Source organism: Geotrypetes seraphini, chromosome 1, assembly GCF_902459505.1.
Source record: "Geotrypetes seraphini chromosome 1, aGeoSer1.1, whole genome shotgun sequence".
NCBI classification, from domain to species: domain Eukaryota; kingdom Metazoa; phylum Chordata; class Amphibia; order Gymnophiona; family Dermophiidae; genus Geotrypetes; species Geotrypetes seraphini.
In genome coordinates, this window is record NC_047084.1 from 345858517 (window position 1) to 345883210 (window position 24694).

Genomic DNA, 24694 nt, shown 5'->3' on the forward strand with positions numbered 1-24694 from the left:
TGACCCTCGTATATTACTTTTTTAAATCACGCTCACATTTGAAAACCTCTTGTTTATTATAATAGTAACAACCCTGATCACTGCAAAATAAAAACAAAATCCTAAATACCACCTTCCCTATCGTTCTGAACTAGAAAATGACACGGGGACAAATTAGTCCGAGGTATCTATCTACATCGCCATCCCGTACCCGCGAGTTTGAGGCTTGTGCAGATGAGGACTGAGCTTGCTAGGATAGAACGTGCGGGGTCGGGACGGGGGGGGGGGGGGGTGGAGACAGATCCCGCGTTGGATCGAGACAAATGTGTCCCCAAGTTGCTCCCTATTTTGAACATCTCCACTCCCTACATCATACAACCGGAAGAGGAAAAACACCCCCTCTAAAACACCCAAACAAGCACTCCTTAAGGGCTCGCGGAGAGCTAAGGTGCATGCTGGGAACGGACTGATACCCAGCGTCAGAGGAACAGAAGGGTGGGGGCGGGAGGAAGAGAGGAAAAAGGGGAGCCGCCATCTTGAGCCGGAGAAAGTCAGGAAAAAGACGGCGAACCGTATTCGTCGTCGACGCCGCCGCCGGCGGAATCGAGGCCGCACAAGAGGGTGTGAATCTTTTCCTTCTGCTAGCGGGAGAGAGAGAGAGGGAGAGACGGGAAGAGAGAGAGCGAGAGTTTGGATGGCGGCCGACGGCAGGGACGAGCAAGGTACCCGCGGGGGGAGGGAGGCAGCGGTGTTCGCTCGAGGCTCCGTTGCGTTGGTGCGCTGCGAATCCAGCCCGCACCCGCCGTTTTGTTTCTGTGAGACGGGAGGAAAAACTGCTTCTGTGCCCGGTTGATAATGCTTGTGACAATTAATTGCTTAGAGAAAGAGAGAGAGAGAGAGAGAAAAAAAATCGTTTATCGTACCCACACCTAGTCCCTTCTTTCCGGCCCTTTGTGTCTCTTCATTGGCACCTGCAACCTGGGTCTTTTTCCCGTACATTCTTCGATCATACATTAGCACATGAATGTGCACGTACACGCATATAGGTGGCATTTCCAGGATCTTAGCTCGTTGTTTTATTCTTTACCTTCTAACACGGTATAAGAAATGAAAAACATGGTTGTGAGCTATCTTTGTTTTTATACGGTGTTAAAATAAGTACACGCACACATGTTATCGCATATCGCTTCATATTTACGTGTTGTAAATTGGGTGAGGTAAGACACTAGGCTGGTTTTCCTCGTTCTTCCAGTGTGTAAAAAGGTTGGCGTCTAGCAGTCTGAGAACAGAGCTGGCAGCAATGGATGGGCCCATAAGATGGTTGTGTTTGGTTTGTTTTTAGTTGTAAGAGTCAGGAGGGTTTTATGGTTGAGGAAATTATGGTTTATGGGGATGGTCCTAACTTTGTGTAGGAAAAATTGTAAATTAGTTCGTATATCTTTCAAACATTTATACTGAATTATTATTTTTTTTTAAATTTGTATATGTATGCAGCATTTTGTGGACTCTTAATAGATAGTCCCTGGATTTTTAAACTTAACGATCTGATTGTATTGGGAGGTACCGTGGTCTTTAGTTCCGTGTTTAGGCACTTACCTAATGTGCAGTTTTAATTACTTTAGACCCTTATCCCCAAATATCAAGTCTCTGGAGATTGCAGTGCTTTTTTATGTTGAAGGATGGCATCATGTATACTTTTGGTCAGGCTTACTCTAGGATATGACTTTATGTGTTTCCCGGAGTCTGATTTTTCACTTAAGAAAATGTCTAATTTTGCTAGCTCCTGAAGAGCCTTTCTCATATCCCCTTTGAGTCAAGCAGCTTTCCAATCTCTTCCCACCCAGCATCACTAGTCCCTAACTTGCCTACAATGCTGATCCATTCCTTCCTAGTGGTTGATTGCATTTGCCCGAATGAGGGGTCTTCCTCATAGTTGATTCATAACATAACATAAATACCGCATTAGCCTTTTGGTTCAAAGCGGTTTATAGAATGGAAAAAACAGGAAGAAAACATCAAATTACAACAGTTAAGGAATACCATATATACTTGAATATAAACTGATCTGAATATAAACTGAGGTAACCCTTTCCCCCTAAAAAGGAGGAAAAAAGGTTGACTCAAATATAACTGGAGGGTTAGAAATCTGGGTACATGAGTGTCATTTGTCAGGGATCATGCCATAAGTAAGCACTAATTTTTCAGTTGGGGCTGTCAAGTCCAAAAAAGCTGAAGGAGAGCCGACAAATATTTTCTGACTTGGGGCCTCAACACCAACCAAAGTTTCTGGATTTCTGTCCCCACCAGAACACCTGGGCTCAGTCACACATGCAGAAAACAAAAAAAACTTTCAAATACAAGTCCACAAACTAAAAGTACTATTGTACACAAAGGAAACCCTAATATGCCAGACTCTGCACACAGTACATTACAAGAGAACTAAAAAGAAATGAATTTCTTCCCAAACAGTCCAAAATATAAAAACAACATAAATTTTCTACATCCTTCTTTGACACTGGTTTTCATGTTCAGTTTTCTTCTATTTTACTGCTTCCATCTCACCATCTCTTCCCTACCCCTCTGTCCGTGTGGCCCATCTTTTCCCTCCTCTTCTACTTTTCTATCCTTGTGCCCCTTTCCTCCATCCTTGTACCCCATCTCCTTCCTGTCTCCTCCTTCTGTGTGCCCCTGTTCCTCTTCTCTTTGCTGGGTCCTGCCTTCACAAAAACAGGAAGTAGGCAGGACTAGCAGAGAGGAAGGCCCGACCTGGCGAGAGCAGCCAGCTGTGAAAGCTGTTTGCCGCTGCAGGGAAGAACATTCCTATGGGCTGCACCAGGCCCCCCCCCCCCCCCGAACTGTGACTGATCTTACCTCCTCCATGGCGGGTCCCGATTTCAGACTCTCCTCTTTTGATCTTTTTTTAAGGTTTTCCCCACCACCTCTCCTCTGGCTTTGGCGGCGTCGACTCAACATGCAGTACACAGTGTCTGCATGAGGTGGGCGGGACAAGGGGAAAAAGGATGAGAGTGGAGGATCCAGCTTCATGCACAGCATGCGCCAATTAGATGAGTTGGCGTATGCTGTGTGTGTCTGCTCAGTTGACATGCTGCAATGGGGTCTAGAGCTGCTCTTTAATTTTTGGGCTGCTGGCCGCCGCCACTGTGCCCCCCCTCCCCAAATGGCGAAACCCAAAGAGAATAAAAAGAAAAATCTGGCCAGACTTTCTGGCCAAGTGCCAGAAAGAGGACATGTGCCAGTCATCGGAGGGGGGTAGAGATGCAGTACTGGCCATTGGGGGGAAGGTAGAGATGCAGTGCTGGTCATCGGAGGAGGGTGGAGGATAGCAGTGCCAGTCATTGAGGGAAGGGGTGGTGGAAGATAACAGCATTGCTCATTGGGTGGGGAGGAAAAAAGCACCATTTTTGGAAGGTGACTCGAATATAAACCAAGACCCCCATTTTGGATCATTTTTTTTTGGCCCAAAAATCTTGGTTTATATTCGAGTATATATGGTAATAACTGTAGCTTTAGGGGATAGTGTGGCACAGTGGTTAAAGCTACAGATTCAAAGTACCGTATTTTCACTCGTATACCGCGCACCCGTGTAAAATGTGCACACAGGTATAGTGTGCGGGAAACTGTAATTTATGTAAAGAAATTTTTATATAGCGCACACACCCGTATACCGCGCATGCCGCCCTGACTCTCCCGTCGCCGCCCGACTCTCCTTTCCCCCGCCCTGACTCTCCTCTCCCCCTTGAAGTCCTGTCCCCTCCCTGAAAGCCTGATGCCCCCCCTGATGTCCGATTCACCCCCCCGCACTCGCACCCCCACCCCGAAGGACCGCTCGCACCCCCACAGCCTCCCACCCACCCCCCATCATGGAGAAGCTGCCTACCGTTGTCCTGCTGCTTCCTCTGCTGGCGGTCCCGCCCCTTCTCTGAGCCCTGCTTCTGCACTGCTTCCTCTTCTGGCGGTCCCACCCTTTCTCTGATGTCAGATGCCTGTTTTTGCCAATTTCAGATGGTTGCTACTTTTTACCAGAGCGTGGATAGTTTGTCATGGATTGCATGAAAAAGAGCAGTGGGCTAGCTAGCTATGGTCTGTCAGTAGGAGGTTCCCCATGTAGTGATTACAGCCACACTAATGGATGAAGATTATTTTTGGAATAGATGTCAGATCCAAGCACTATGATACACTCTGCTCTTGCAGGATTACATTGTTTAATGCCTAAAAAAATAGCCAGATAAATTTGTAATTTATATTATTCATTTTTATTTAGTAGTATGGTGTAGTATTTTGAGGGGGAAGATGAACATTTGTATTTGTCTTTTCTTATATTAGGCTAGGGATTCTCAACCTTTTTTGTTTCTGTCTTTTTATTTAGGGGGGTTATGGATTTGATATACAGTGGTACCTTGGATTACGAGCATAATCCGTTCCAGGAGCATGCTCGTAATCCAAAATGCTCATTTATCAAAGCGAGTTTCCCCATAGGAAATAATGGAAACTCGCTTTGATAGGTTCCCACCCTCCACCCTCCCCCTGAGGCCAGCAGCGCTGTTCCCCCCAAGAGAACTGGCATTGCTCCCCCAGAAGCCCCCCCCGCGAACCGGCACCCTCCCCCCCGCCATCGGGCACCCCCCTGCCGCGACCTGAGGTCCCCCAACCCACCCGAACCCTCTTCTTACTTCAGTGTAGCCTTCGCACCGGCACCAGCATGTCCTGCCGGAGCCCGAAGATCTGCCTCCTGTACTGGGCCTTGAGCATGTGTGCATGCTCAAAGCCCAGCACAGGAGGCAGATCTTCGGGCACCAGCAGGACATGCTGGTGCGGTGCCAGTGTGGAGGCTACACTGAAGTAAGAAGAGGGTTTGGGTGGGTTGGGGGACCTCAGGTCACTGTGGAGGGGTGCCCGATGGCAGCGGGGGAGGGTGCCGGTTAGCGGGGGGGGGGAGGGGTGCTCGCAAATCGAGGCGCGCTCGGTTTCCGAGGTGCCAATTTTGCGAATGTTTTGCTCGTCTTGCAAAACACTCGCAAACCGGTGCACTCGTAAACCGAGGTACCACTGTACTGCCTTTCTGTGGTACAACCAAAGTGGTTTTACATTTATTTATCTGCAGATACTGATAAACGAAACTCTTGCACCCCTTTCCTAAACCACATGTCCACTATTAGCAACTACAGCTATGTCACCAACATACTGTAGTTGCTAATAATGCTAACTGCAAACATTGTTAAAGTAGTGCAGTTATATCACCAATAAGCTACTCTGTCTAGAAAGAGTTAATAAATTGCCTCAGATTTCAAAACCCTTCTCCACATCCTGTTTAACCTCTTCTGGGTACTACTAGGATTAAGAACTCCTGCAATAGGCCAAGGTACATGTTAAGAAAGAGTAATAAATTGGCTATTTTGATGATTTAGTAACAAGTATTTTCATGCAGAAAGCGTCTTAAGATTACAGGGAGGTGTGAGTTGTGTGTAGAAAATATTTTTATCCCAGGACAAGCAGGCATGATATTCTCACATGTTGGTGACGTCATCTACGGAGCCCCAGCGCGGACAGCTTTTCAAGCAAACTTGATTGAAGTTTCAAGTTTGCTACACTGCACCACACATGTGCATGCCTTCTTGCCCACTAGAGGGCGCATCCCCACCTCGTGGTCCTCAGTTCAGTTTTTTCCGCGGAGCCAGAAGCCCTGTGGAAATTGTGCTAGTAATTTTTTTGCCTTCTGACACCGCGTCTGGGTCTTTTCGCTCGGTCGCTGTGCTTTTGTTGTTGTTTTTCATACTTTGTCAGTCGTTCGTCGTCAAAAAAAAAAAACACAAAACTTTTATTTTTCTTCCGTTCGGCTCCGGGGGCTCCCGGGTACCGCGGCCGCGGGACATCGTTCGTTCCCGGCCTTTTCGGCTTTCATGTCCCGTCCCTTGACGGGCTTTAAAAAGTGCACCCGGTGTGATCGGTTGCTTTCGATTACCGATCCTCACCGGTGGTGCTTGATTTGTTTGGGTCCTGAGCATCCTACGGAGTCCTGTGATAGGTGCTCAACTTTTCAGTCTAGAGCGCTCCGCCGACGCCGTGCCCGGATGGCGGAGCTCTTCTCTGTGGACCCCGCGGCGGGGAAAGCCTTGACGTCGGCCTCGGCTTCGGCCTCGACCTCGGCCTCCGGTCTCTCGACCTCGCCGCGACCCTCGACTTCCTCCAAGCCTGCTGCCTCGACCAAACCTGCCTCGGGTAAGTCCTCCCTTCCATCCTCGACTCCAGGCTCGGCGAAGAAGCCATCCTCGGGCTCCTCGACTGCGGGTGGGTCGTCCTCGGCCCCGCCCCGAGTGGCGAAGTCTAATGCCCCAAGGGAATACTCGAGACCGAGGTCGCCCTCCAGGGAGCACCCCTTGACCCCGGACCTGCTGGTCATGATGGGGGTTCCGGCCTTCCAGGACTTACTCTGAGCGCTGATTGCCTCGGAGCTGTCCGGGGCCCTCGCGCACCTGCAGCAGGCTTTGGCCTCGACTGCTCCGGCCTCGACTGCCCTGGCGTCGGCGGCCTCGGTCTCGGTGCCCTCGGCTTCGGCCCCCGGGGGCCTGCCGACCTCGACCCCGACCTTGCCCTCGACCTCGACCTCGGTTGACCAGCCTGAAAGAAGTGTCAGGCCTCGGGACAAGGTGCGTCGGGTTAGGAGGATCTCTTCCTCGTCCTCTTCCTCGAGGTCCTCCCGGGGCTCGTCGGCCGAGGAAGCCAAAGCGTTCTCGGGGTTCTCCTCGGAGACGCGGTTGCTCCTCGCCGACCGGGGGTGAGACCTTGCGTGTCTCGGAGCTCTGCCTCGACAATCTGAGGCTTTTCCGGTCCCCCGTGGGGAGGGGTTCGAGAGACTCCTCGCCGAGACGGAGGGAACGTGCCTCGGTCCCTCATACCCCGGGGACTTCCCCCAAGGGCTCCTCGGGGCATAGGCGGTCCCCGACCCCTTCGAGGTCGCTTGGTATGGCCTCCTGGGGATCGGGGTCTGGTAGGGAGCCTCGGTATTCCCGCGAGGCCTCCCCCTCTTTCTTGGCGGCATGGACTTCGCGAACTCCTTCCCCGCCTTCAAGGCCCTCTTCCTTCTCAAAATTCGTGCAGGATATGGCACGTGCTTTGGACCTGGACTTGCTTGCTGGGTCTCAGTACACGAAGGAGTTTTTGGAGGAACAAGACTTGCCCACTCCCCTGAGAGAAACTCCTCGTCTGCCTCTCAATAAGGTCCTCCACCAGACCTTCCTGAGAAATTTGGACTCCCCTCTTACAGTCACAGCGGTGCCGTCTAAGATGGAGTCCAAGTACCGGACCATCCCCTGTAAGGGCTTCGAGAAAGCACAACTGTCTCACCAGTCGTTGCTTGTTGAGTCGGCGCTGAAGAAATCGCAGCCCTCTAAGGTCTCGGCGGCGGTCCCGCCCGGACGGGAAGGGCGGACCCTGGACAAGTTTGGTCGTTGCTTCTATTCCAATTCATTGATGGCTACCAGGGTCCTCAATTATGCCTTTACGTTTTCCTCTTATCTTCAAAGCATGGTCAAAGACTTGCCTCGTTATCAAGGGGTCATGCCGGATTCCCACAAGGAAGGTTTTTTGCCACGTTCATGTCCAACTTATCTCAACTGCGTCTGTACCTGTTTCACGCTGTTTACGATGCATTTGAACTGGCCTCCAGGGTATCCGCCTTTGCAGTGGCAATGCGCCGGCTGGCATGGCTACGTACCCTGGATATGGACCCGAACTTGCAGGAACGTCTGGCCAATCTACCCTGTGTTGGCTCTGAATTATTTGATGAGTCCCTGGAGGCGGCGACCAAACATCTGTCGGAACAGGAGCGCTCCTTTGCCTCCTTGGTCCGTCCTAAACCTTGGGCCCCGCCGCAGAAGCCATTCCGGCCTCCCCCGAGGCGGTACCCGCAGAAGTCCACGCCGGCCTTCTCTAGACCTCCGCCCCGGCGCCCGCCGCAACAGGGTAGGGGAGGCCAACAAAAACCTCAGGCGCAGGGGGCGTCCAAGCCGGCGCCGTCTTTTTGACATGATGTGCGGATGGGGGCGGGCCCCCTCCGCGCTCTCGCAGAACCCCCTTCCTATCGGGGGTCGGATCCGAGCCTTTTATGCGGCCTGGACCGGGATCACATCAGATGCTTGGGTGCTCCGGATTATCTCCGAGGGCTACTCGCTCAATTTCTCAGCCACGCCGCCGGAACATCCGCTGGGGGCTTACCCATTCAATCAAGCCCAACTTCCTCTTCTTCTCGCGGAAGCAAGGGCCTTGTTGAGCCTTCGGGCGGTGGAACCTGTACCCCCCGACCAACGGGGGTGGGGGTTTTACTCCCGGTACTTTCTGGTCCCAAAGAAGACCGGGGACTTACGCCCCATTTTGGACCTCAGAAAGCTCAACAGGTTCCTGGTCCGGGAGAGGTTCCGTATGTTGTCGCTTCCGGTGTTGTATCCTCTTTTGGAGGAAGGGGACTGGATGTGCTCCCTGGACTTGAAGGAAGCATATACTCATGTTCCGGTGCATCCTGCCTTCCGCAAAGTCTTACGGTTTCAGGTGGGGGAGTTGCACCTTCAATATCTGGTCCTCCCCTTCGGACTGGCTTCGTCCCCTCGAGTCTTCACGAAGTGTATGGTGGTAGTCGCTGCAGCCCTGCGATCTCGGGGGCTACAGGTCTTTCCCTACCTGGACGATTGGCTGATCAAGGCATCGACCAGGGAGGGAGTTATCTCAGCGACCCGACAGACTATCATCTTCCTTCAACGTCTGGGGTTCGAAGTGAACTTTCCCAAGTCTCAGTTGTGCCCGGCTCAATCCCTTCAGTTTATTGGAGCCGTGCTGGACACGGTTCGCCTCCGTACGTTCCTCCCCCCCCTCTCGGTTGGAGGCCCTGCTTCGATTGAGTCGCCAGGTTTCGCTGATGCCCGTAGTATCGGCTCAGCGCATGATGATTCTTCTGGGCCACATGGCATCGACGGTCCACGTCACTCCGTTCGCCCGCTTGCATCTGAGGCTTCCTCAGTGGACCTTGGCCTCGCAGTGGCGTCAGGATCGCGACCCAGTCTCTTGTCCGATAACGGTGACTCCTTCTTTGAGACGGTCTGCGGACTTAGGGTCTATGGTCGGCAGAGGACCGTCTTTGTCACATCAATGTGTTGGAGCTTCGTGCCATTTTTCTGGCGGCTCGAGCATTCTGCCACTTGCTACACGATCGGGTAGTCCTCGTGCGGACGGACAACCAGGTGGCAATGTATTATGTGAACAAGCAGGGGGGAACGGACTCTTGGTCCCTGTGCCGGGAAGCCCTGCGCCTTTGGGAATGGGCGGTCTCCCAGAACATCTTCCTACGTGCGGTTTATATTCAGGGAGAGAGGAACTGTCTGGCAGACAAACTCAGTCGTCTTCTCCAGCCGCACGAGTGGTCGCTGAACTCCCGGGTTCTGCGCGAGGTCTTCGACCGCTGGGGAACTCCTCAGGTGGATCTGTTTGCCTCCCCGGAGACTCGCAAGCTGCCCCTCTATTGTTCTCGGATGTACTCCCGGGACTGTCTCGAGGCCGATGCCTTCCTTCTCGACTGGGGGGGGAGGTTCCTTTATACGTTCCCTCCTTTTCCTCTGATCTTGAGAACGTTGGTACATCTCAAATCGACCGGAGCCACTATGATTCTCATTGTGCCTCGTTGGCCGCGGCAGCACTGGTTCTCCCTGCTCCTTCAACTAAGTGTCAGGGAGCCTCTTCTTCTGCCTGTTTTTCCCTCTCTGCTGTCTCAGAGTCGGGGTTCGCTGTTACATCCCAATCTTCAGTCTTTACATCTGACCGCTTGGTTCCTTTCCCCTTGACTTCGGTTAATGTTTCTCAGTCTGTGAGGGAGATTTTGGAAGCCTCGCGCAAGGTCTTGACTAGGCTTTGTTATTCCCAGAAGTGGACCAGATTTTCATCCTGGTGTTTCTCGAACCATCTGGACCCGAGTTCGGTTCCAGTGTCTTCGGTGCTGGAATATTTGTTACATCTGTCTAAGTCTGGGCTGAAGACGACTTCCATTCGGGTGCATCTCAGTGCCATTGCGGCGTTCCATCGGCATCTCGAGGGTCGGTCTCTTTCTCTTCATCCTCTGGTAACTCGTTTCATGAGGGGTCTCGTGAATGTTCATCCTCCACTGAAACCTCCTCCTGTAGTTTGGGATCTTAATGTGGTCTTAGCTCAACTGATGAAGCCTCCTTTTGAGCCTATCGACAAATCTCATCTTAAGTTTCTCACTTGGAAGGTGGTCTTTTTGCTTGCGCTCACGTCCGCTCGTCAGATTAGTGAGCTGCAGGCTTTGGTTGCGAATCCACCTTTTACTGTGTTTCATCATGACAAGGTGGTTCTTCGCACCCATCCTAAATTTTTGCCTAAGGTTGTGTCTGATTTCCACCTCAATCAGTCCATTGTTCTTCCAGTGTTCTTCCCGAAGCCCCACTCTCATCCTGGTGAGGCGGCGCTCCATACGCTTGACTGTATGAGGGCGTTGGCTTTTTATCTCCAACATACCAAGTCTCATCGGAAGGTTCCTCAATTGTTTTTGTCCTTTGATCCTAATCGGTTGGGACACCCTGTTTCCAAGCGCACCTTGTCCAACTGGTTGGCCGCTTGTATTTCTTTTTGCTACGCTCAGGCTGGTCTCACGCTCCATGGTCGAGTCACGGGGCATAAGGTCCGGGCTATGGCAGCTTCTGTTGCTTTCCTCCGGTCTACTCCTGTGGAGGACATATGTAAAGCTGCCACTTGGTCTTTGGTTCATACGTTCACCTCCCACTACTGTCTGGACACTTTGTCCAGAAGCGACGGCCGGTTTGGCCAGTCGGTGTTACGTAACCTGTTTTCCTAAATTGCCATCCTCCCACCTGCCCTTTTTTGGTTGGCTTGGAGGTCACCCACATGTGAGAATATCATGCCTGCTTGTCCTGGGATAAAGCACAGTTACTTACCGTAACAGGTGTTATCCAGGGACAGCAGGCATATATTCTCACAACCCGCCCTCCTCCCCGGGGATGGCTTCTTTGCTGGTTATGGAACCCCACGAGGTGGGGATGTGCCCTCTAGTGGGCAAGAAGGCATGCACATGCGTGGTGCAGTGTAGCAAACTTGAAACTTCAATCAAGTTTGCTTGAAAAGCTGTCCGCGCTGGGGCTCCGTAGATGACGTCACCCACATGTGAGAATATATGCCTGCTGTCCCTGGATAACACCTGTTACGGTAAGTAACTGTGCTTTTCGGCACTTCTGCATTCACTGGTAAATGGCATTGTGTTGAGGATGTTACAGACTTTTAAAGACCTTTTTGAATCCGAGCCAATGCAGAAAGTCACCTGTTAGAGCTATATACTAATGGTTTAGCATGTGGCTTCTACAGCAAAATTAGATACAAATTATACTGTACTGATGATACATATTTAAAACACATAGCAATCTGTAGTTCATTGCTAAAAGTCCCCCTTCTTGTCAGTATGTGAGTGGTTTTTGCTAGACTGTTTTGGAGCAGATGTATGAGTCAATCTCCCTATTTGAAACCCCCTCTCCATTTGGTAGCTTTCTACATTGGCCCCTTTCCCTGATAGTATTGTGACTCCCTTTCTTTCCCTGCCATAAAAAAATTCTGATATCTAGCGGCACCCCTCCCCTACAACTTAAAAAAAACTCAAACAGGTGATAATTTGTTGTGGCATACTGACACCCTCCCTCCCAGCAAACATTCAAGAGCTCCTGCCTCTTAAAGGTACACTCTGAGGGTGGGGTCTAGGCTGCTGCTACCTTGTTTCCTGGAAAATAAGACAGTGTATTGTATTCATTTGGGGCCCAAAAAAGGTACTAGGTCTTATTTTTGGGTAGGGCTTATTTTTTTCATGTACATGATTATCTCTCCCTTCCTCTCCTTCACCCCAATTCTTCCTCTATGCTTTTCCCCAACATGTGCAACATCTTTCCTCCCCTCTCACCCATCCCCTTGTGCCTTCCCTCTGTAACATCTTTCTATTCCTCCCATCTCCCTGTGCAGCAGAACCCTTTGCCCAGCTTCCATCCTTCCCTCCCTCCCATTCCCCTGTGTAGCAGAACCCTTTGCCCAGCTTCCATCCTTCCCTCCCTCCCATCCCCCTGTGCAGAAGAATCCTATGTCCAGCTTCCATCCTTCCTGCCCTCCCATCCTCATGTGCAGCAGAACCCTTTGCCCAGCTTCCATCCTTCCCTCCCTCCCATCCCTCATGCAGCAGAACCCTTTGCCCAGCTTCCATTCTTCCTCCCTCCCATCTCTCATGCAACAGAATCCTTGAGCACCTGCTGCCGCACAGCCGAACCCCCGCTGACCCCCCATCCTTCCCTCCCAACCGATCCTTGCTGACCGTGACCATAAATACCTTGCTGCAGAGGAGCATCGGGTCAGCAGCACTCACAGGCTGCTTCGTGGCTTTCTCGATGGGGGCTGTCTGTGAACTGATGACATCATCAGTACGCAGACGGCCCCAGCGAGGTTTCTAATTGGAGTTCTGATCTTTGTTGCAGTGTCTCATTTAGACTACTACAACTCTATTAGAGTCTTCAAAGGTTGCAGATTGTTATACTTAAACTGGTTCTAAAGATGATACAGGACTAATCCTTACTTAAGGTCCTGTATTCATTTGTGTCATTATTTCCAGTTCCTTAGCGTCTGGGCTGCCTCATCCTTAACCTTGAGAAACTGAACTTCCCAGTGGTATCACCAGTATTACTCTAACTCCAGAAGATGGTATCTTGTTCAGGTTGATATTCTTGGTCCCTGGCCTAGCTCCCATCAATGCAAGGAGGTGCTGCAAATCTTGGTTGAGCCTAGTGGCTGGCTCACAGGTTTCCAGATCCTCAGTCAACTTGGTTGATCGTGGAGTGCTGTCCCAGTCATCGCCTCTTGGATAAGGCATATGACTTGACCCCGTGGGACTCTACCACATGAAGTGCAGATCCTCTTGCTGCCCCTGCATCTTTTTGGGTACCTCCCACCCCTAGCTTTCCTACAGCTGAAGGCAAACAAAATTTGACTAGATTTTATTCCCTGGCATAGGGAAAATAGCTTAATTTAAAATAAAGGCATATGAGAAAGAGGAACATGAAGTACACCTTGCAGAGCCAGACAGTCAGACAAGATTGCTGGGGTTCTAGTCTGTGAATGATCTGGAAGGGGCTGCAGGCCTCTGCACAGTCATGTTGCATGACATGCTGGCAGGTTGTTGTTGAAAGGCCTATGTGACTTCCTTGCTGAAAGGAATTAAAATAAGTGGCTGGGATGTTGCTTCTTCAACTTTAAGACAGGAAAACTATGCAGTGTTCAGAGTGACTATGCAAAGTACTGGTCTTTTCTTGCCAACTTAGCCCACATTCCTGAGGCAACCATGGGAAAAGTGCAGAGCCACCTGTCTTTTGAATTACACATTGAAGCTTTCCAGAGTGTCTTCAAGGTCTGATTACATTTGTGATGTATAAAAAGAGGGTGGGGAGAACCTATTATGGAGGGTCTGTCTGGGCCTCCGGAAGTATATCTTGCTCCATAAGGTGCTCTTCCACATTATGCTGGAAGAGAGGGGAGATGGGCTCTCAGGGAAGTGTGCTGTTTCCTCCTTCGCTTCCAGAACATAATTGGTGCATTTATTCTTTAGTGGGTACACTATTGGGTTTGCTCTTCCTGAACTATTGCTTAGCTCAGGCTTTTCTGGGATGCCAAATTGGGTCGTCGAGCATATAGGGAGAGGCTCTATACCAGGGATCTCAAAGTCCCTCCTCGAGGGCTACAATCCAGTCGGGTTTTCAGGATTTCCCCAGTGAATATGCATTGGAAGCAGTTCATGCACATAGATCTCATGCATATTCATTGGGGAAATCCTAAAAACCCGAATGGATTGTGGCCCTCAAGGAGGGACTTTGATACCCCTGTCTATACTGATGGAGCATGACAAAGGAGCGCTCCTTCGTGTACAGTAGACTTGGTAGAATTATTTATTATCCCAGGACAAGCAGGCATGATATTCTCACATGTGGGTGACGTCATCTATGGAGCCCTGATGCGGACAGCTTTTTTCAAGCAAACTTGATTGAAGATTTAAGTTTGCTCTGCTGCTCCACGCATGCGTGCCTTCCTGCTCCACTAGAGGGCGCATCCCCTCGTGATCTCCAGTTCAAATTTTTCCGCTGAGCCTAGAAGTCGTGTATTTTTAGGCTCTGCCCCAACTGCCTTCTAGCACCGCAATTTTTCTTGTTTTATTGATTTAGTCGCTGTGCGCGTTTTTTCTGGTTTTTATTTATCTGTTCCTGCTTCATTTTGACCGACCCGGAGGCTTCCGGGTCGCCGCGGCCGCGTAGCTACTTGGGCCGCGGCCAGTTTCGTTTTCTATGTCCCGGCCTTTGACCGGCTTTAAAAAGTGCACCCGGTGCGAGCGGCTTCTTTCTATCACAGACCCGCATCACCGATGCATCCTCTGCCTGGGGGCCGCCCATCTAACCGATTCTTGCCCCCAGTGCGCTATTTTTCAGAACCGGGCCCTCCGTCGAAGGAAAGCCCGCATGTCGGATCTTTTCACCGCCGACCAGCCCACTACCTCGGCCTCGAGGTCGGCCCCGGCCCCGACCCCGAATACCTCGGCACCACCTCGAGACTCGACCCCGAAGTCCTCAGGTACGCAGAAAGCCTCGGCTCCGGGTAAGTCTCCTCTTCCTTCTTCAGGTTCCGTGCCAACAAAGAAGCCAGCCTCGGGGACACCGGCGGCGCATGGGGGAAGTACCATGTCCTCGGCCCCGGCGAAGTCCTCCAAAGCCTCGGGACGTGCCTCCACCCACCCGGGAATACTCAAAATCGAGGTCGCCCTCGGTGGAGTGCACTGCGGCATCGGACATGCCCTCGATGCTGTCCGTGCCCGTTTTTCAAGACATGCTCCGGGCGATGATCTCGTCGGAGCTGTCCGCTGTGCTGGCCCATCTGCAACCGGTCCCGACCTCGACCTCGCGTGTGCCAGACCAGCCTGAGCCTCGCGTCGAGCCCCCTCGGGGCAAGGTGTGCCAACCTCGCCGCATTTCATCTTCCTCGGATTCCTCGCCGAGGCTCTCGAGACACTATCCCTCCACGGACCGCCGCAGGGCGAAGCGTCGCTCTAAAATGATCGAAACCTCGAACCGCCGTACCTCTAAGAAGACCCGGAGTTCTCCCACTCTACGGGGCCGTTCCCCGACGCCTCGTACGGGACCGCTGAAGGTAGCGGAGTTATCACTCTCCAACCCTCAGATTCTCCTAACTCCCCCTTGGTCCGGGGCTCCGAACCGAGGTTCCAGGCTTTCGCTGAGAGAGTCCGGGTCCAGGTCTCCGACTCGACATCGGTCGGAACCTCGTATCCCGGCGACGTCTCCGAGGGGCCCCTCGAGACAACGTAGGTCCTCGACCCCGGAACACTTTCGCAGTGTCTCCCCGGCCTCGGAACGCGGGTCGGAGCTTGAACCTCGATATTCGAGGGAAGCCTCCCCGTCCTTTTCCGCCCGACGGAGGTCTCGTTCACCGTCCCCACACGGGGCTCTGGGAACATCCCGCCCCTCCTTCACTCACTTTGTCCAGGACATGGGCCAAGCTCTTGACTTAGACCTTCAGTCCGACTCGAGGTATTCTAAGGAGTACCTGGCGGAGCTGGATATGCCGTCGCCGCCCAGAGAGTCCCTTCGCCTACCGCTTAACCCGGTACTCCGGCAGGCGTTCATCAGAAATCTGGAGACCCCCTATATGGTGATGGCTGTCCCCTCCAAAATGGAGTCCAAATACCGTACAGTGCCCTGCCCGGGGTTTGAGCACCCACAGCTCTCTCACCAATCGCTGTTGGTGGAATCTTCCTTAAAGGCTCACCCCTCCCGAGTCTCAGCGGCGGTCCCCCTGGGTCGGGAGGGTCGGACCCTTGACAAGTTCGGCAGGAGACTGTACCAGAACTCTATGATGGCCTCTAGGGTGCAAAATTACACCTTCACCTTTACGTCCTACCTGAAACACCTCATTGGACTGTTGGGAGCCTTTGCGACTGACTTACCGGCCTCCCGTCAAGGAGCGTTTGGCCTACTCCTGGAGGATTTCTCCAACCTACGCCTCCATTTATTCCATGCGGCCTATGATGGCTTTGAACTTTTCTCCAGCTACAAAACGCCTCTCTGAACACGAGCGCTCGTTTGCGTCCCTGGTCTGGCCTAAGCCTAAACCGCCCGCATCCAGGCCGTTCAGGGCCCCTCCGCGCCGCTACACACAAAAATCTACTCCTGCTTTCTCGCAAGCTCACCACCGGGCTCTAACCAAGTCCCAGCCGCCTACGGCTGCTAAACCGCCCCCATCCTTTTGACGGGATATGCGGATGGGGGCTGGCCCCCTCCGCCACAGCCCAAGGCCCCCTTCCCATCGGGGGTCGCCTTAGAGCTTTTTACCCTCGCTGAGAGCAAATCACGTCGGACGCATGGGTCCTTGGCGTGATCTCATCAGGATACTCTCTCAACTTTCGGGAGCTTCCTCCAGACAGCCCTCCAAGTATGTGCCCTCCCAATCAGTCTCAGTTACCCCTCCTTCTCTTGGAAGCTCGAGACCTGCTTCACCTGCGGGCAGTGGAGGTGGTTTCCCCTGACCAACGGGGGCAAGGTTTCTACTCCCGTTACTTCCTGGTACCGAAGAAGATGGGAGACCTGCGCCCAATTCTAGACTTGAGACGCCTGAACAAATTTCTGGTACGGGAAAAGTTTCGGATGCTCTCCCTCCCGATTCTCTACCTTCTGATCGACGAGGGCGATTGGCTCTGCTCCCTCGATCTGAAGGAGGCCTACACACATGTTCCAGTGCATCCCGCTCACCGGCGTTTTCAGGTGGGAGACCTTCATTTACAATACCGAGTCCTCCCCTTGGCCTGGCATCGTCACCTCGGGTCTTCACGAAGTGCCTCGTGGTGGTCGCAGCTGCCTTGCGCTCTCAGGGTTTTCAGGTATTCCCCTACCTGGACGACTGGCTGATCAAAGCCCCGTCCAGGGAGGGGGTTATCTCAGCGACCCGACAGACTATTATTTACCTTCAGGGTCTGGGGTTCGAGGTAAACTTTCCAAAATCCCAGCTGTACCCCTCTCAATCCTTACAGTTCATCGGAGCCGTGCTGGACACGACTCGCCTCCGTTCCTTCCTTCCACCTCCACGTCTGGAGGCGTTAGTAAGTCTGAGTCGACGGATTTCGCTGCTGACCTCGGTCTCAGCACAGCAGATGATGACGCTTCTGGGCCACATGGCCTCTACCGTTCACGTCATACCCTTCGCCCGTTTCCACCTGCGGATTCCTCAATGGACTCTGGCCTCTCAATGGCGTCAGGACCGGGACCCGATCAACCGCCTCGTGCAAGTGACTCCTTCCTTGCAACGATCGCTCCGCTGGTGGGCCGACTCTTCAAATCTTTCCAAAGGTTTGCTCTTTCTAGCCCCTCCACACAGCAAGGTACTCACCACGGACTCGTCGGAGTACGCTTGGGGGGTTCATCTGGACGGCCTACGCACTCAGGGAATGTGGTCAGCAGAGGACCGTCGCTGTCACATCAACGTGCTGGAATTTCTGGCCATCTACCTCGCTGCCGTGGCCTTCCGACATCTGCTACACGACCGGGTGGTTCTCGTCCGGACCGACAACCAGGTGGCAATGTACTACGTAAACAAGCAAGGGGGGGACGGGGTCTTGGTCCCTCTGTCAGGAAGCTCTGCGCCTCTGGAAGTGGGTGGTTGCCAACAACATCTTCCTTTGAGCGGTGTACATACAAGGAGAGCGGAATTGTCTGGTGGACAGACTCAGCCTCCTCCTCCAGCCGCACGAGTGGTCACTGCACTCTCAGGCCTTGCGACAGGTATTCGACAAGTAGGGGACCCCTCAGATAGATCTGTTTGCCTCCCCCCTCAATCACAAACTGCCTCACTTCTGCTCCCGGATGTACTCCCCGGACCGCCTCGAGGCAGACGCCTTCCTCCTGAATTGGGAGGACAGGTTTCTGTACGCGTTTCCGCCTTTTCCTCTGATCCTGCGGACGCTGGTCCACCTCAAATCGATGCGAGCCACTCTGATCTTGATTGCCCCTCGGTGGCCGCGCCAGCCTTAGTTTCCCCTTCTACTTCAACTCAGTGTCAGGGAACCTCTACTTCTGCCTCCGTTTCCCTCTCTGCTATCTCAGAGTCAGGGTTCGCTGTTACATCCCAATCTTCAGTCTCTTCATCTGACTGCTTGGTTTCTTTCCCCCTGACTTCTCTCCCGGTGTCTCAATCAGTCAGGGAAATATTGGAGGCTTCAAGAAAGGCCTCGACTAGAATCTGCTATTCCCAAAAGTGGACTAGATTCTCATCCTGGTGTTCCTCTCACTGCCAGGACCCGGTGTCGGTCCCTGTGTCTTTGGTTCTGGAGTATTTACTTCATTTATCGCACTCCGGCCTGAAGACCAACTCCATTCGAGTACATCTTAGTGCGATGCTGCCTTTCACCAGTCCCTGGAGGGGAAGGCTCTCTCACTCCATCCCTTAGTTTCTCGCTTCATGAAAGGTCTCTTGAATGTTCATCCTCCTCTCAAACCTCCCCCGGTGGTTTGGGATCTTAATGTGGTTCTGGCTCAACTCATGAAACCTCCGTTTGAGCCTCTGGACAAATGCCATCTTAAGTTTCTCACTTGGAAGGTGATTTTCCTACTCGCACTCACTTCCGCTCGGCGGGTCAGTGAGCTGCAGGTGCTGGTGGCGGACCCGCCTTTCACTGTATTCCATCATGACAAGGTGGTTCTCCGCACTCACCCTAAGTTTTTGCCTAAAGTGGTGTCTGATTTCCACCTCAATCAGTCCATTGTTTTGCCTGTGTTTTTTCCCAAGCCCCACTCTCATCCCGGAGAGGTGGCGCTCCACACTCTTGACTGTAAGAGAGCGTTGGCCTTTTACCTTCAACGCACTCAGTCTCACCGGACAGTTCCACAATTGTTTTTGTCCTTCGACCCTAATTGGTTGGGTCGCCCTGTTTCCAAGCGCACCTTGTCCAACTGGTTAGCTGCTTGTATTTCTTTTTGCTACGCTCAGGCTGTTTTCGCGCTGCATGGTCGAATAACGGGACATAGGGTCTGAGCGATGGCAGCTTCTGTAGCTTTCCTCCGGTCCACGCCTATTGAGGAAATCTGCAAGGCTGCCACGTGGTCTTCGGTTCATACTTTCACCTCCCACTACTGTCTGGATACATTGTCCAGGAGTGATGGCCGTTTTGGCCAATCGGTATTGCGTAATCTGTTTTCTTAAATTGCTAACTTCCCTCCATCCCTTTTCAGTTAGCTTGGAGGTCACCCACATGTGAGAATATCATGCCTGCTTGTCCTGGGATAAAGCACAGTTACTTACCGTAACAGGTGTTATCCAGGGACAGCAGGCATATATTCTCACAACCCACCCACCTCCCCGAGGTTGGCTTCTTTGCTGGTTACGTGAACTGGAGACGACGAGGAGGGGATGCGCCCTCTAGTGGAGCAGGAAGGCACGCATGCGTGGAGCAGCAGAGCAAACTTAAATCTTCAATCAAGTTTGCTTGAAAAAAGCTGTCCGCATCGGGGCTCCGTAGATGACGTCACCCACATGTGAGAATATATGCCTGCTGTCCCTGTTACAGTAAGTAACTCTGCTTTTTGGATTTCCAGTACAATAGGTGAGACATTCTAGATAAGTGGGTTATCTCCCAATTGCTGTAAGCCATCTGCAGAAAGAATCCACTCTAGATTTTTTTCTCTGACCCTTCTATACTTCACTGAGAGATCTACTGCCACCTGTAGTTTTTCCCTTTTGCGTGCGAGCCTGAAGGAGTGTTTCTGTTCAGCTCTCCCTTTTTCTTATTTTCTTTGGTGTTTATCCCTTTTCAGGGTTTTCTTTGTGCTTGGAGCGTTTCTTCAGCTCTGCCTGCATAAAGAACATGCAGACTCAGGTTTCAACTGATAGGCCGATCCCTGGTGATACGTGTTAGCCTGCGTTTGTTTCTTTGGAGCTCAGGGCCATCCCCACTTTTTCCTCACTTTCTGTTTAGCAGGGGTTCGAGTGCAGGCTGTTAAGGAGTCCTTTGGAGGTTCAGCAGTGTCTCATAGGGCTCCTGCTGCATTTTGGCCTCCACCCTTTCCCTTTTCACATCCATTAGTCCGTGGGGGTGGAGGTACGGTCAGACACCATGTCTGACTGGTAGCATGAAGATCAGCATCGAAAAGGCATTCCTAGCATGAGGCAGTGATTCTCTGATTCAGCAACTGTAAGAGAGTTGAGGCACGATGCAGCACAGTTCCAGCAAAGGTCACAGTGAGTAAGGTTGTCAGCTTGTGAGGTGGATTGTGGGTGTGTGTGTCTGAATTTCACAGTTTGAGGTTTCTGCATGTCCCACTATGTTCCCCCACCTGAAAAATCCTAAAATTGTCAATTTGTACTTTCCTAAAGGGGAAAAATAATTGCGATATTGGCATGAATTTCTTAATGGCAACCATCTTGGATTTTTAGCAATCTTTTTTTCAAAAGCTCCCTATACATCCAAAACTGCAATTTTTGCCTCAAAACTGGTTGGGATGGAGTACTTGGGCTCTTCTGCTTTAAATCTTTGCCAGGATTTCGCAAATTTAGTTCTCTAGAGGTTCCCAGTTTTACTGGGGCAGCTCTGCCTGGGAGAAAACACACTCTTCCTGTCAGAAACCTGGCTGGGAGGGCAACCATTTTACAGGGCACCTACCTAGCCATCCTGCTGTAACGCTTTTGGAAGACTTGGGGACCGTTCATGTAGTAGCAAGGCTCACTCCTGGTTATTACCGGAGCTTGAGCACAGGTTATAAGTCCCCGTGTTGGTCCTGAGGATTCTATTGGGTGATGGCTGCCTCCTCCACGAAGATGTGCGAGGAGCTTTGGGGTCTGGGTTCTCAAGTTATACCTTAGTCTGACTGGCAGCCCAAAGAAACAAGCATTTGGAGTTATTTTGTATGCTTGCCTGAGGCAGCTGTTTTAGCTGAAGTGACACAGCACCATCATAACTGAATGGAGACTATTGGGGTCTATAGGAGACCTCACAGAATCTTTGTGGATTTTCTAATTGCCTTTTTGGATTTTTCTGGGGCTGGGATTTAGGTCCTCTACAATAAAAACTCCTTTCCTAAATTTTGTGTGTTTTTATTAACTCTCCTGGTTCATTTTGGGTTAAAATCAATAGAGATGGTCTCCTCAGGCTGTTTTTACCCCGATTCATGCCAAATTTGCGCTGAATGGTTGAGGACTGCTCATGTGTCATAGGGCATTTGTGTGTGTGTGTGGGGGGGGGAGCAATGTGCTTAGCCCTGTTGTTTATTTATTTCAGTTTTATATCCCATCCTATCTAGGAGCTCAGAATGGGTCACAGTAGTGCATTCAGTGTTTGGGGCTTAACAAGCATCTTTAAAAAAAATCATCTTCCAGGAGTCCAGCGAGGTGAGGGGAAGGGGCGTCTAATCATCCCCTTCAACTTACAGGACTGCTGTACTTGCCAGACAGCTGTCCCGCCCACTACACAGACGGATCAACGTGTGCCCTTCTTCGGCCCTTTAAAGCAGTGATTCCCAACCCTGTCCTGGAGGGCCACCAACCAGTCAGGTTTTCATGATAACCCTAACGAATATGAATGGAGCAGATTTGCATGCCTTTTCACCTCCATTATATGCAAATCTCTCTCATGCATATTCATTAGGGTTATCCTAAAAACCTGACTGGCTGGTGGCCTTCCTGGACAGGGTTAGGATAAACGGCTTTAAAGGGCTCAACAAACATCTTTTAAAAAAATCATCTTCCAGGAGTCCAGTGAGGGGAAGGGGCGCTTAATCATCTCCCTTACCGCACAGGACTGCTGCACGCACCGGACACCTGTCCCGCCCACCACGCCAACAGATCAAAGGGCTGCTGAGCAGGTGTGCCTCTCCCGCCGGTGGAAGGACCCTACCAGGACTCCACTAGGACCTTCACAAAAAACCCAGACCGTAAACACCTATCAGAGAGCAGCAAAACAACCCCCATCCAAATACTGGAAAGGGGCAGACAAAACAAACACCCCAAAATACAAGTCAAACAACGCTAAACAACCTTAGCCACCACACACAAATCCTGCAGAAAAGGGGAAGGGTTGCCTGAACAACCTTTCACTCCCCCACCATCAGGTCCCCCAACCACTCCTACACTAATACCACCATTTGCTACACCGGTGAACCATCATCTATCACAGTGATCACAGGCCAGGGGAAGTAAGGCAACATAAGGAAATGACAAACATAAGAGCACTGCAGGACCCTCAGGCCTAATCCGAATCCCCTGCCTGAACTCAAACACCAAAATCCACCTTAAATCCACATTACTAATCAACGCGAGATCGATAAACAACAAAGTCCCTCATTTACATCCTAACTGGCCACAAATACAACATACTCCTCATCACAGAAACATGGCTAACTGACAATGATGGAATCCCCTTGGGCCAACTGTCTGGACAATTAGGCAGGCAATGTTTATTATACCAAATATTTTATTTTATGCAGTTAAAAATACCACCTTATAACAAACCAAGGGACCTGACACGGTCTGTGTTTCGGAAAACACTCCTTCCTTAGGGGTCCATGGTTGCTAAGGTATAAAATAAACCGCAATGAAAGGTATAAAACAACCGCCTGTATGGTATCCTTCTCCACTTAAAATGTGCGAAGCAAAACTAAAGCTAGTTTTGTGTTGGACAATTACCAAACCTTTGCCTCCTAAACCTTAAACAAAAAAGGGGGTGGAGTCGCAGCCATAATAAAATCCTGAGTTCTGGACTAATCCATTCTTAACAGCCTAGAATGCCTGACCTTCTCCATTGGTCAAGATGAGAAAAGCGTATTCGTCCTGATCTACAGAGCCCTACACTCGCCATCCAATAACTTAGAAAACCTACTTGCACTCATTGGAAAGCTAATCTTCTCTCGCAACCATATATAGATCCTAGGAGACTTCAGCTTTCCAGAATTCCCCGACATGTCCGGCTTCATACGGACAATCCAAGCTCCCACACACTCATCGAGCAACGTCCTGGACCTTATCTTCGTACTAAACGACTCGCCCATCTACTACCCCAACAATAATGATATAAATCCAGTTCCATGGTCTGACCACTATCTCATCAACTTAAGTAGTGACATAGTACAAGGAAAGACTGTCCAACAACACTCCATTATCACCAACACCATCCTAAAACCCTCCTCAGTGGACCTACCTTCCTTAGAGACCGGTTTCACCAAAATAACAGTTGAACTCGACAAACCTCAAACTCTGTCAGACCTAGCTCAGAGCTGGAACACTGAAGTTCACAAATTATACCAAAACTTAGCATACACGAAAAAATGAAGAACAATGGTTCAATCCCGACCTCAGAAATTATCCCAGGACAAGCAGGCAGCATATTCTCACATGTGGGTGACGTCATCCATGGAGCCCCGCAGCAGACAGCCTCGCGAGCAGATTTGCTTGAAGAACTTTGAAAAAGTGTGCGAGTGCTACACGGCGCATGCATGAGTGCCTTCCCGCCCGGGTCAGGGTGCGCGCCTCCTCAATGTGTCATCAGTTCAACATTTTCCGTGGAGCTGAAAAGTCCTGTTTTTTTCTTGAGCTCTGCAGTGTGTTAAACTTGCCTTCTCGCACCGCGGCTTTTTTCCCTTTATTGTTTCTCTTTGAAGTTGCTGTGCCCCATGTTTTTTTAAAAAAATCAAAAACCTTTTTTCTTTTTCTCCAACGGTTTTCGGCCGGCGGGCTTGGGGCTCAGGCCCTGCCACCGGACCTTGTTTGTTCGCGGCTTAATCTTTGTCTATGTCCCGGCCTCTTACCGGTTTTTAAAAGTGTAGCCAGTGTGGCTGGGTCATCTCTTTGACCCCATCGTTGGTGCATTACCTGCTTAGCACCAGAACATTGTCCTGAGTCCTGCCCACGCTGTGCTACCCTTCAACCAAGAGCCCTTTGCAGACGTGCCCAGATTCTTCAGCTATTTGGCACTATGGAACAGTCTGCGGAGAAGACCTCGACCTCGGGGATGGTCTCGACGCCCAAGACCTCAGCGTCCTTGTCCTCGAACACTTCATCTGCTGTGCTTCTTAGGGTCTCACCTGTGGGTAAGTCTCCTCTTTCTCCTCCAGGTACGCTACCTAAGAAGCCTCCAGCTGAGTCTCAGGCAATCCAGGCAACGAGTGCAGTCGAGCCAGCCTCTACGAGACCATCATCCAAGCGTGCCTCCAAACATAGGGAATACTCATCTTTGAGGTTGCCCTCACTGGAGCGCACTGCTGCACCTTCCAGACCAGATCCATTGGTCTCGGTGCCTATGTTCGAGGACATGTTAAAAGCCATATTGACCACTCAGATTACTTCGGTCTTGGCTCAACTTATCCCGGCCTCGACTCTGCTTCCTGTGAGCCAGCCTGAGCCTCCTGTCGAAGCACCTCGAGGCAGACCTCGAAAATCTCGAAACCTCAATCGAGGCACCATTCAAAGCACACCTCGTTCTCGAGGCACCTTGCTTCAAAACGGAGTAAAGAGTCTCCTCTTCCAAGCAAAGTCTCCTCTTCAACAAAAAGACGCTCCGCCTCACCCTACTGTGTCTTCTATGCCTCGTTTATGGAAGGCCTTCGAGACTCCCTCGAGG

The 24694-nt window shown here is 51.3% G+C and overlaps 1 protein-coding gene across 8 annotated transcripts in view; it reads left to right on the forward strand.

The window, feature by feature from the left end:
- Window positions 1-473: 473 nt before the first annotated feature.
- YTHDC1 (YTH domain containing 1) overlaps window positions 474-24694 on the forward strand; it is a 397408-nt gene continuing 373187 nt past the window's right edge. For 6 of the 8 annotated variants that reach the window (XM_033963055.1, XM_033963075.1, XM_033963093.1 and 3 more), the window contains exon 1: window positions 474-701. In XM_033963055.1, coding sequence (XP_033818946.1) covers window positions 674-701 — 28 coding nt within the window. In that variant the 5' untranslated portion in view covers window positions 474-673. Of the gene's footprint in view, window positions 702-20086; window positions 20326-24694 lie in introns of those variants that run through there. The other 2 variants (XM_033963111.1, XM_033963064.1) reach the window with 2 other exon arrangements.